General features: G+C 52.4%; 2 protein-coding genes across 4 annotated transcripts in view; both read right to left on the bottom strand.

Annotated features, from left to right (window-relative positions):
- Selenoo (selenoprotein O) overlaps positions 1 to 7435 on the bottom strand; it is an 11875-nt gene extending 4440 nt beyond the window's left edge. Inside the window, exons 1-4 of the mRNA XM_021183056.2 lie at positions 6853 to 7435; positions 3600 to 3803; positions 2188 to 2374; positions 805 to 935 (exon numbers count right to left, since the gene is read on the bottom strand). Coding sequence (XP_021038715.1) covers positions 805 to 935; positions 2188 to 2374; positions 3600 to 3803; positions 6853 to 7409 — 1079 coding nt within the window. The 5' untranslated portion in view covers positions 7410 to 7435. The remainder of the gene's footprint in view (positions 1 to 804; positions 936 to 2187; positions 2375 to 3599; positions 3804 to 6852) is intronic.
- Positions 7436 to 9430: 1995 nt separating this feature from the next.
- Trabd (TraB domain containing) overlaps positions 9431 to 12533 on the bottom strand; it is an 11250-nt gene continuing 8147 nt past the window's right edge. The window contains exons 6-10 of one of the 3 annotated variants that reach the window (XM_021183499.1): positions 11692 to 11802; positions 11458 to 11597; positions 11054 to 11226; positions 10863 to 10974; positions 9431 to 10744 (exon numbers count right to left, since the gene is read on the bottom strand). In XM_021183499.1, the coding sequence (XP_021039158.1) occupies positions 10567 to 10744; positions 10863 to 10974; positions 11054 to 11226; positions 11458 to 11597; positions 11692 to 11802 (714 nt within the window). In that variant the 3' untranslated portion in view covers positions 9431 to 10566. The remainder of the gene's footprint in view (positions 10745 to 10862; positions 10975 to 11053; positions 11227 to 11457; positions 11598 to 11691; positions 11803 to 12533) is intronic. The other 2 variants (XM_021183500.2, XM_021183502.2) reach the window with 2 other exon arrangements.

Below are 12533 nucleotides of genomic sequence, written 5' to 3'. Positions count from 1 at the left end.
CCCCCCCCAAAAAAAAAAAAAAAAAAAAGGAGACACGGAGAGAAGGCAGGCTACTGGCAAGACTGATGACCTTGCCTGTGGCAACACCATTCTTGCTCTGCATGGCCCTTGGGCTCAAGCCAAGAAGATTTAGAGTGGCCTTCTTCTCCCTATTTACAATCTGTTCTGCCTCAAGGCCAGGGAGGAAACTGCTTGAGACTCAGACTGCCTTAGGCCAGATAGAGCCCCCTCTGCTCCACTCCAGCCCCTACCCTTTAGTCCACTTAGAGGCTGGCAAGGGAGGAACTTGTTCTAACTAGCTAAAATGCCACCTTTTGTTCAAAACACTCCAGAGAGGCTAAGTATGGTGGTGGCATGCTCCTATAAACTTATCAATTCAGGGGCCTGAGGCAAGAGTCTCACAAGTTCAAGGCTAGCCTGGATTATGTAATAAAACAAACTTGATTTCTACTTGTAGGGTTGGTTGACCACTGAGAGAATGAAACATTAAGAGACATGAGGGGTTGGAGAGAGCTCAGTGGGTAAGAGCACTGTCTGCTCTTCCAGAGGTCCTGAGTTCAATTCCCAGCAACCACATGGTGGCTCATACTATCTATGATGGGATCCGATGCCCTCTTCTGGTGTGTCTGAGGACAGCTATAGTGTACTCATAAATATAAAATGAGAGAGAGAGAGAGAAAGAAAAGCACCATACAGACCACACTGTTCCCTGGTCCTCTCCCTCACAGGGACCAGTTCCTAGGTGGCCAACAAGCAGAAGGTCCCATCACTTACAACCTGGGCGGGGGGGGGTGGGGGGGTTACCTGTCCAGGAAGCCAAAGGGTCCATAGTCGATAGTGAGCCCCACAATGCTCATGTTGTCAGTGTTGAGCACGCCATGGCAAAAGCCAACACACTGCCATTCGGCCACCATCCGTGCTGTTCGCCGTGTCACCTAGAGCAAAGCAGACTCTGGTTGATGCCCATCTGCCCTTACTCATGCCAGAACACCCCAGTGCCTCTCCTGATGCCAGTGGACTTTCTGTAAGTGGTTCTCAGTGCAGGGTCTTTGTAATCCCTTTACCACTGTTTCAGAGTATGTTTTGGGTGAGTTGGTTTCTATGGGCTTAAGTGCCATTTCCACCACGTATTCTTTTAAACACTACCAATTTTGGGTTAACGATAAAAATCAGCAACACAGTCTGAGTCCCAGGAAGACCTGATAACAACACTGGGGGAAACATCACAGTCCAGAATGGTATTTCCTAAAACCTGCTATTCTAGCTCCATTCTGGGGGCTATAGGGTAATGCTACAAACTGCTCATCCAGTGACCCAACCAGAGGCAGCCCCTGAACATAATAAGGCTCCAGTGTAGCCTGGAGAACAGGAGCCCCAAGTGCAGGACTGAATCATAGCTCCCAGTGCCCAAGCAAGTGGTCTTCTGTGCCTCGCCTCATAAGGAGCACAGGGCTCCCAGGGAACAGGTAGCATGGTCAAAAAGCAGAAACTTAAAGGGACAATGTATGCTGACCAGATCACCCATCTGTTTCTGTGTTGAGAGCATACAGCTCAGCCTCATAGCTCCTCCTGCTCTGTGGCTATGTCACCACACCCCCAGCACGTGGGCCAGAGGTGGGAAATAAGAGTAACCTGGTGTGGCCCCATGTGTGACCTCTTGGACATGTGCTTGGAATATTCTGCTAACCAGCAGCAATGATGTGTATGAAAAAACAATTGACACAGAAACGGGGCCATGGCTAGCCTTTGCTGGGGGAGTCCACATCTGTTCCCCCATGTTGAGATGCCAGGTGAGTGTGCTGGGTTGAGGTCACTGACCCATGCAGTAGGAATCCGCATTCACCGGTGCTTCTGCCCATGTGTCCTTCCTTCCAAGACAAGCTACTTCTCCTGGGTCTTGTAGGTGTACTGGGCACCAGGTGTCTTAATGTCACATCATCAAAATGCCCTGGTGTATGGGATGTGGTGGTGCACAGCTTTCATCCCAACACTCAGGAGGCAGGCAGATCTTTGGTGTACATATAGAAGTTCCAGGCTAGCCAATGCTACTAAGAAAAACTGTCTCAAAACAAATCCTCTAAGCACTTGCAGGCTGCCCAGTTCTCGAGGCTGTGGGAGATGATGGGACCTAGATAAAGGAGCAAGGAGCACAAGAGGACAAAGACACCAGATGGCCACTCTGCCTACCTCTCTGAAAAAGGCCGCGTTCCTCTGTATGTTGTCCGTGTCGCAGGAATGGGCAGCCTGGATCTCAGGGTAGAAAGAGCTGATGACATAGTCAAGCATCTGGACTCGGATATCATCTCGTCCCACGCTGGGGCCTGCACGCCCTGTGTGCTCATCAGGAGGCTTAAAAATTTCAAAGGAGCCGAATCTGTAGGAAAGATCCCAGTGTTCAATGGATCATACCTTGTGAGAACAAGAAAAACCACCATGGCCACAAGGCTGTGGAGCCACACAATGGGAGAGCACGCTATGGAGACACAGCAGCACACAGCCAGAGTACTGCCAGATCTGAGTGACAGGCAGGACTCAATCTGGCCAACTGTCAGCCTCTAGCTCCCAGATGCTGGAGACTCATCAGGCCAAGAAACCACCATGACTGTCTACTTTGCCAGCTCCAACTCCACACAGGATTGTGTGTACCCCACATATTGTGAGGACAGCCAGGGGTAGTCTACTCAGAAAGTATGTACGCGTGCCAGTGCCAGTCAGTTGGTGTCCCACAAGGACGCCAGTCATGTATGGAGCCGTTTTACATTTTTGTTTTTTCGAGACAGGGTTGCTCTGTGTAGCCCTGGCTGTCCTGGAACTCACTTTGTAGACCAGGCTGGCCTCGAACTCAGAAATCCGCCTGCCTCTGCCTCCTGAGTGCTGGAATTAAAGGTGTGTGCCACCACTGCCCGGCTTTAAATTTTTTTATGTTTTAAAAATTTTGAGACAGGGTTTCTCTATATCCCTGGATGTTCTTAAACTCAATCTATAGACCAGGCTGGCCTCAAATTCAGAGATCTATCTGCCTCTGCCTCCTGAGTGCCAGGACTAATGGTGTGCGCCACCATACCCAGCTGACATTTTTTAAAAATTGTAGCTGGGTTGATGCTCGCAATTGGTGGGCAGAGGGCAGTGGTGCTATCTATCACCACTGTCCAAGGCACAGGATGACCTCTACTCTAAAGCCAGCTAAGTCAGGGGAATGGGCCTCTACAGTGCAGCAGTTACCATCTTTGACCCCTTTCCATCCTCACTGAGGCCAGAAAAAGCCAGAGGCCAGCAGGGGCCGTGTGTGCTGAGTGCTGATGACTGACTAGCCTGGGCACAATAAGATGGAGAATCCTAAGATCACACCAGCCACCTCCTTGTTCACACAGTCCCTGCCGGCTGGACACCAAGCTCAGGTGAAGGCAAGACAGGCATCTGCAGAAAGGACTGGACTAATGAGTCAGGCACTGCATTGAGAAGCATCTGGGGCCGAGTCCTGACCACAGCCGGGAGCTCTTGCTTGTTCAGGAGCTGGGTCAACCTGGCTGCACAAGCATGGATCTCGTATGCTCTAGGAGCAAGTGCATGTAGATAGGCCTAATGGACCCCAGCATTACCTTATGAAAGTGGGAGCTATACGCAACACAACCGTGCACTTTTCATATTTTGGATTACCATCATAGAACACGTCTCGCATCACTGTAGACTCAGATGTGACGCAGGCCCCGGCCCTGGTGGTGGGGATTCCCAGGTGAAACATGGCTTCGCTGCACAGGAACTCACGGATGCTTGACCGCAGGACTTTGCGACCATCAGCTTGTCTGAAATCAAACACAGGCCAAGGAGCCGCTAAGGCGGAGGTTATTCTGAACCAAGCTTCCCAAGAGCTTTGGGGTAGCTGTCATATGACTAAAGCTAGGTGAAGAGACACCTCCCCTGTCCCCCCTCAGTGCCCCCTCAGCCACCTTCAAGGCTGCAGTTTTGTCCTCACAGGTGTTACAAAAACATCCCTACAGTAATTAATGCACACTACCCACCAGCACTGCCCGTTGTCATGGGAAACCGAAAACTGCAGCTACAGAGGCACAAGCTCATGAGTAAGCTGTTAACGGTTCTCACAGGACTCAGGCTGTGCCAGTCCCCGAGGGGAACATAGTGGGGAGTGCTGTGACACGCAGTTGCTGACATGCTGCACATGTCACACCCCTAAAGGAAACAAAACTACACAGCCACATGCCTGTATCTGGCCAGCAGACTCAGTAGGGTCTGGGCCACCAGTCACAGGAACCTAGAGAACAAAATGAGGCAAGAAAGCTACAGTTTATGGGTAGTTTTTGTACTTGAACTCTTCCTATACACTGGGCCTGTTTTGTTTTTAGCAGAATATAGTATAGTACTGGATGCCCAGCACAGTGGCTACCTGGGCAGGCTGCATCGACAGCCCCTCCTCCTCGGAGTAATGCCTTAGGTACCTAAACCAATAGAGGACCTTGCCTGGAACGGACCAAACTGATCAAACATACTGTTTATATATGGCCCGGTAATCTTAGTGCATGGAAGACAGAAGGATCAAAAGCTGAAGAACAAGCTTGGTGTGGAGGCATGTGTGCTCAATTCCAGCACTTGGGAGGCAGAGGTAGATGGATCTCTGCAAGTTCAAGGACAACTATGGTTCTGTAGTAAGATAAGACCCTGTCTCAAAGAAAGCACAACATAGTCTATGCTAACCTGGTTGGAGTCTAGTTAAGAGCAGAAGCCACTCACCCATCTCAGGGCTCTAGAAGCCCCGACCCTACAACCACCTCCAACCTTAGCCTCAAGTCTTGGCAGTGTTGAGATGAGAAACCCTGACACACAAGGATGAGACCTAAGCAAGGGTCAAAGGGATCCCTGACTTCATGGAAACAGCTGACCTCAGGCGTGGAAATACCAACTATACGTAAATCAAGTATGAAAAGCACCACTTGGGCTGGAGAAGATGGCTCAGCGGTTAAGAGCACTGGCCAGGTTCAATTCCTAGCACCCACATGGTAGCTCAGAACTACAACTCCAGTTCCAGGGGATCTGACATCCTCACACAGACACATATGCAGGGGATCTGACATCCTCACACAGACACATATGCAGGCAACTCACGGATGCACAGGAAATGTTTTTAAAAAGCACCTTTCATGGCTGAATATGTGGCTCGGTAGTAGCCTAGGACACATGAGACTCTGGGTTTGATTCTTAGCATCAAGATATTTAAATATAAGAAAGCCTTTCTGCCGGGCAGTGGTGGTGCAAGCCTTTAATCCCAGCATTTGGGAGGCAGAGGTAGGCAGATTTCTGAGTTCGAGGCCAGCCTGGTCTACAGAGTGAGTTCCAAGACAGCCAGGACTACACAGAGAAACCCTGTCCAAAAAAAAAAAAAAAAATCAATATCAAATTATCCTGACACCAAGGGTCTCCAGCCCTTTGGTAACTGGTGAACATGAATTATCAAAATGCAGTTTAAAGCTGCTCACAAAATGAGGAGCTGAGGAGCCCTGGAATATACATCTGCCGTGTATTTCTAAGAGCTTCTGAGAAGGTTGGTCCAGGTGAGCAGCAGGGTGCCAGTGAGACCATAAATCTGGCTTGGGGGTGGGAAGATGAGGAAGAAACCACTATTTTGAGAGATGAAGACCGCTTGGCATTGGGGGATGGTCAGCATGTTAGTGACTGGTGGAAGAAAGGATGAGAGGCAGATGTAGTGAGAAACCATAAAAGCCCAATTTCCTGTTTCTTAGTCATCTAACAAGCATCTAACCTATATAAATCATATAGCGAAAAACAGGAGCAGAGCCCCTAAGACCTGTCTGTACCTGGGTGGCAGTACTCAATTAAGAAGAGCTCCTTGGGCTGGAGATGTGGCTCAGCACTGGCTGCTCTTCCAGAGGTCCTGAGTTCAATTCCCAGCAACCACATGATGGCTCACAACCATCTGTAACAGGATTTGATGCCCCCTTCTGTTTTTTTTTTTTTTTTTTTTTTAAAGAGTTCCTTGGGGCTAGAGAGATGGGTCAGTGGTTAAGAGCACTGACTACTCTTCCATAGAACCCAGGTTCAATTCTCAGCACCCACACGGCAGCTCACAATTGTAACTCCTGTTCCAGGGGACCCAACTCTCTCACACATGCAGGCAAAACCCACTGTACAAAAAAAAAACGGGGGAGGAGGAGGAGGAGGAAGAGTTGTTCCTTTGGGCCTGTATGGTTTTGGATCCAAGACTGTCTTGGACACTTGTGGTACTCTCCACTGGAAAGCAAGAACTATCCACTCGTGTGTGTATGTATATGTGCGCACGCACGGTTAGAACTGACAGGCTTGGGAGAATGGTCACAGAGAAGGTGGGTATAAGAACGGATTGTGCCCACAGTCTCTAGACAGTGCATAGAGTCTGCTAGAGGCTGGGCAAGTTGAGGAAGCATACTGCTTAAGTATGGTTCCAGATAATAGGTCTGGATACCAGCCCAGTGCATTGCTTCTGAAAACTAGACTCTGGGCAGGATGTTCAGCAAACAGTATCATTCGGGGAACTGGCTCCAAAGTCCGCGGTGTGTTTCTGAAAACACATCGGACAGCCATTAGAGGTGTGTCCCCTCCACCTGACAGAATTGGCAGATGGAGAGAGATCTCTATGAGTGTCAGCCAGAAAGTAAGCTCGTTCTTGACACTCGGCCCTTCCCTGCCAGCTTCTTTGTCTTCCTCCACCTAGGTTCTAACCCTTCATGGAGTTTGGGCGTACGGCTGTCCCTACCCGGGCGAAAGCGCCACTGGGGACCTTCCCTATTCACCCACGCGCGCAGAAGGGTGTCGCCTCCGGGAAGTTCTCCGGGAGTTCCGCACCTGGAGAAGGGCGTGGGGCCGGCGCCTTTGAGCTGCAGCTCCCAGCGCTCGCCGGCCGCTGTGCACACCTCGCCCAGGTACATGGCGGCGCCGTCGCCCAACTGCCCAGCGAACTGACCGAACTGGTGTCCACAGTAGCAGTGCGCGGCGGGCTCGGTGCCCGGCAGCAGCGCATTGCCGCTGAAGAAGAGCGCAGCCTCGGCCTCGACCTCGGCCTCCTCGCTGGCCTCGAGCCCCAGCAAGGCCAGCGCGGGCTCTGACAGCGCCACCAGGCGCGGCCGCCGCAGCGGGGCCGGCCGCGCACGGCTGAAGCAGGCTCCGGGCACCGGCCGCGGGGTGGCCAGGGAGTCCTCCGGCCCGGGCGGCGGCGTCTCCACCGGCAGCGCACGCAGGGCGCGGTTGTCAAAGCGCAGCCCTGCCAGCCAACGCGGCGTGGGCTCCATGGCTGCAGCCCAGGCGGACCGGGGCGCGGACGACGGAAGCGCGAGACCGACGCACCGTGGCCGGGTTCGGGCAACCGCGAGCGAGGCCCCGACCGCGGCCCTGACAGAGGCCATTCGCCGCGTCGCCGGAAACCCGCTCGCCCCGACCGGAAGTTTTCCCCCAACCCAGTTAGGGGCTGGTGGGAGGCACGCCCAGAAGCTTGGTTCTGATTGGTCGCCTCTCGTTTGTCCACTTCCGGGCTACGAGACGTCGCAGAGGGTGGACCTGAGATGCTGTTTAACTTCTGGCACCTGTGCACCAGGCCAGCCGAGGTCCGAAGCTCTCACCCAGGTGACATATGCCAGACTGGACTACTCCAAGTGTGCCTACAGGCTGAGTGATGTCCCTAAAAAACTACCAGGCCCCCTCACCCCTTAACTAGTGGTGAAGCCAAGGCCATTCCCTGGGTGCTGTGGGTTTGAGTGGTACTGTCCATCACATGCATAGAAACAGACATGGAATCTTTTGACTGTTTTATTCAGACAGCTAACAATCTAAGACAGTAGTTTAGCATCTTAAAGATGTGTCTTTCATCTCCTCTTTATCCAGCCGATTATATAGGTAAGTAAACAAAGGCAGGCAGTCATTTCAAAGTTCACTCTCGCTTCTCTGGTCAATCTTGTCTCAGACTTATGGTGCTGATGCTTTGCTCTCCATCATCTCCTCTCTGTAGCGGACCCGAGTCCTGCATCAGCTGTTTATATGACACTATTAACGTGTGTGTGTATCCCTTTTTACAATAAAGTACAAATATGTTTTTATAATGTGGAATATGCAGTGCCCTGCCACCAGGACAATTTTTCTCATCTGTTCTGCCCAAAGAAGGGCCAGAAGTCCTGGTAATGTTCCTGGGATCCATGGGCTAGGTGAGAATTGGTCACCCAAGATTTACTACAGGAATAATTTGGGTCAGCAATAGTACCAGAGCAAGGGCAGAGCCGAGGCTGGGCAATGGTTCCAGCTGGGGTTCTGAGCCTATCTGAAACCTGGTTCTGCATGCATGCTATGTCCTCTGTCCCCAAGTCCTTCCCTATTGGTGCCTCAAGTTGTGTTTCCCTTGCACACAGCATCTCTCTCTGAAGTGGTAGCATTTCCTTCTCTCTCCATTCTGTGTCTGTCACTTGCAATCTAGGTGGCTATGGATCTTGATGGTGGAGAGGTAAACAGCATCCAGTGCTCAGGAAAATCTGTTAGTTTCAAACAGGAGACTTGGAGCACAAATGCACGCATTCCTTCCTGGCAGTCTTTCTCCTTTTCAGCCTGTCTTCAGTTCTACACCTCAAGAATTCACCTCTGGAAATTTTCCTAGGGCCACAGTGGGCTTGTAAAACTACAATGAGGCCAGATGTGGTGGCACACGCCTTTGATCCCAGCACTTGGGAGGCAGAGGCAGGTGGATCCGAGTTCACGGCCAGCCTGGTCTACAGAGCGAGTTCCAGGACAGCCAGGGCTACACAGAGAAACCCTCTCAACAAAACAAAAACTGAACAAATAAGAAAACCCAACCCCCCACACACAGAAAAACAAAAATCCTGCAATGAACCTAAAATGTGGCCCTGGAGCTGTGCAATCACTGTCAAATCCCCTCTCCCTCTGCATGGGCGGTGAGAAGGTGGGTAGGTGTTTTCTGTGACAGAGCCTGTAGTATCTTAGCCTTGGCCAGAGCATGTGTTCTTCCTGCTGCCACTAACACAGATGTCACTGACTACCTTCAGGGTCTGCCTTGCTCTGGTCTGGCAATGATATACAACTGTTTCAGCCTCAATGCTCCTAACACAGGCAAGAACAACCTACCTTAAGGATCTTCTGATCCACTCCTACATTCCTCCCCCTCTCCCACTGCCAGGCAGTAAAGTGTGAACCAGAGGGTGTACAGGTGCTGAGCACATGTAAGGCTCATCTTGGCTGGCACACAGATAACATTGCTAGGCACTAGTGAGCACCAGGGTACAGCCTCTATACTTTGCTAAGGTGGATAGTATGTCCCCTGGCATGCAGGAGTACCCCCAGCATCCTGCAGACCTGGGGACAGATGACAAAAGAGGAAGCCAGTGCCCCATCGCCTGAGTCCCATTTCCATACACTTCACAAAGCGGGAGCTTCCAAAATTAAAATTTATTTCTTTCTAGGGAATGAGTCCACAAGTGTGAGACAGAGTACACAGCCAGCCAGCCCTGTGTCCCCACCCAGCTCCGTGTCTCACCTGATTTGGCAGCCAACACAAGGACAATCAATGTGGTCTTGGTCTTGCCAGGCTGTGCCGTAAACCAGGAGCCACAGCCTGTACACATGAATGGCTGGCTGCGCACAAATCAGCCATGGCCCTAGGTTCGTGGCCCATAGTAGGTGCCTACTGCCCTCAGTGCAGTTTGGGCATCTCACCTAATGCACAGCAATCAGGCCAAGGTCCTACCAACACCAAGGGCAGCCTTGCAGGCTCATATCTGAGGCAGCCCCACGCCACTCTGAGCTGTAGTGGTGTCTAGCAGGGGCTGGCCTGGACCCCCAAGCCGACTCTGACATACACTGCCCACTCAGGGCACACAAACACAAATAAAAAGATGACTTCTTTGTCCTCACTGGATTTAAGGCTTGTATTTCCTGATATTTGCTTCAGTTTGTTTTCTCTTTGACGTCAAAATTACCTGAGTAAAAAACCTTTTGACATTAAAAAACAAAACCAGAAACAAAACCCCATGAAAGCAAAGCCGACCCTCTGCAGGCAGAGATGCAGCTGGCAATGCCACACGCACGGCCAGGCCAGGAGGGGGTGCATGGCCACGCAGCCCCAAACCCACAGTGAGATGCACTCAGCCCCAGATGCTCCTGCCGGCCAGAGCACAAGGCACAGTGAGGTAGGTAGAGCAACAGCTTGCCAAACCCACCTGGGGTTAAGGGTGGGGTGTCTCAGTGCCTCTTCCTCAGCTTCTGGTCCTTTTGGAACTAGGCCACTGGGTCCTGACACTGCGGTTGGCCCTGATGCCCATAGGTGGCCCCACAGTGTGTGTGTGGGCTGCTGGGAAGCCTGGGCTCAGACAGTTAAATATTCTTTATTTGGGTGGGCTGGGCATTGGGAAGGCAGGGAAAGCCTGGCCTAGGCCCCCATAGGGGGTGGCTTGGATGCATCTGTCCCCAGGGACATCCCCAGACCGGTGGCGCCAGCTCCTCGTGAGCACCCCACTCAGCGCAGAGTAAAGTCCCCAGGTGCAGTCTCTTCCTTGCACAGTCCTCCTACCGGCCTGGCCGGGCTTCGCTCACCCTCTGGAGGCAGAACTGCGCAGCAGGCAGTGATAGGACCAGGTTCATGGTTCGACGGCCCATCCAGTACAGGCTGTAGCCCAGGAGACCAAAGAAGGCAGCCTTCACAGCCACCCGGGACACTCTGCCTGAGATGGACGGTGGGGGAACTCTGTGGAGGGGAGAAGTATGGTAGGCCTAGCTGCAAGTGCAAGCCCAAGGTCTTCCCATGTGTGGGTCACCACCATGTGCAGGTACAGGGACTGGGGGTGATGTAGGGAGGCACTCACGTCATGATCTCCTGGATGTTGAGGTCGGTACTCCAGTTCTTCTCAATGCCAGGCACATGCCCCATGCCAACAACGCCCACAACCACAGACGGGACACACTTCCTGGGCTCAGCTGTCAGGGGAGGGCAAACATCAGCAGCAGGCACAGGAACCAGTATCTTTGGGAGTTCCCACCCTGACCTTTCCATCACCATCAGAGGCGCGGGGAAGCTCAAGGCGCCGTGCGGCCTGCCGCAGCATATAGGTCAGATAGACATCACGCTCTGAGACAATGGTGCGATGCAGGTCAGGAAACTCCCCAATCATCTCGGCCATCATCTGCTCCAACAGGTCCTTCTGTTTGCAGCGCTCCACGTCGTCTTTGCTGAGGGCAGAGGGCATGCAGCAGGTGTGTGTGGGGTGAACAGGGGCTCGGTGGCAGACCATAGGGATGGAAACATGGGAAGTCTGTGTTGTTGACTCAGGGAAGGGGCCACAGCACTGTGTTCAGAGGTCATGGAGGGAGGCTAACAAGAGCATGTGAGGAGCTGGGTCAGAGCATAGAGCAGGTTTAGGTGTGGGATGTGCCAGGGACAGGCCAGGGAGGCTGTCCTACCTGATTGGGTCTGACAGGAAGCATAGGCCCCAGGCCAGCTTGACTTTCTGCCAGAAGGAGAGTGCAGCAATGGCCCTCTTAAAGGTGACTGGTATTGGTCGGTCACCCAGGTGGAATTTGCAGAATGGTACCTTGCTGGCCTAAGGAAGAGGCTGGGTACTAGGACTTGTGATGCCATGGGTAGATCCCACCAGTCCCTACCAATGTGTCCACAAAGCCACACCTAGCACCCACCTCCTTGAAGGCCTCCCTGAACTCGCCACCAGGGGCCATGCCCAGCTGCTCAGTGATGTGAGCAGACACCTTCAGCAGCAACATCTGCATGAGTCCAGACATAAGCCCATTCTGCAGGGAGAGGAACCATGTCAGCTACATTGCAGTGTGAGCAAGGCAAAGCTATATGGGGACAGCAGGGTGCCCTGGAGCCAGGCTGTTGAATCCATGGCTGTCCTAAGGCCCCTTCCAGTGGCAGGGGGCAAGGCATACTGGTACATGAAGAGGGTCACAATAGCAGGTCACCTTGGCCTCAAGAATCATTCAAATGTGTTTTCTCAGAAAACCAGTTTTCCTTATAGGCTGGTCAAAGATGTTGAAAAGGGGCTACCTGCTGGGGACCGCCTGACGGAAGCTGAGGGAGGCTCAGGCTGATGGAGAGCAAACAGACTGGAGTCCAGCACCTAACAGAGAGCTTTAGTCCTTGCTACAGCCGTATGTGGAGGGCAGCGTGGATGCCGAACATCTCCAGTGGCCACAGCATGGAGATGGACCCTGAGGTGTGGGTCAGTGTGCTGAGAACCCACCCTGCATGGCTGATACAGCTGGTCTGGGCCAGCTTAGGAAGGATCACCCCATGAGCTGCTGGGTGGACTGTCTATTCTGTATTTTCCTAGGAAGGCCTGGCTCTTGCATCATTAAAGTGCCCTTTGAGACCTGGTGATAATTTACCCAATAGAAATGTCCTTACTGGGCTGGTGAGATGGCTCAGTGGGTAAGAGCACCCGACTACTCTTCCAAAGGTCCAGAGTTCAAATCCCAGCAACCACATGGTGGCTCACAACCATCCGTAATGAGATCTG

The sequence above is a fragment of the Mus caroli genome, chromosome 15 (assembly GCF_900094665.2).
Source record: "Mus caroli chromosome 15, CAROLI_EIJ_v1.1, whole genome shotgun sequence".
NCBI classification, from domain to species: Eukaryota; Metazoa; Chordata; class Mammalia; order Rodentia; family Muridae; genus Mus; species Mus caroli.
The sequence above is the reverse complement of the archived record's forward strand: the minus strand, read 5'-3'. Positions and strand labels throughout refer to the sequence as shown.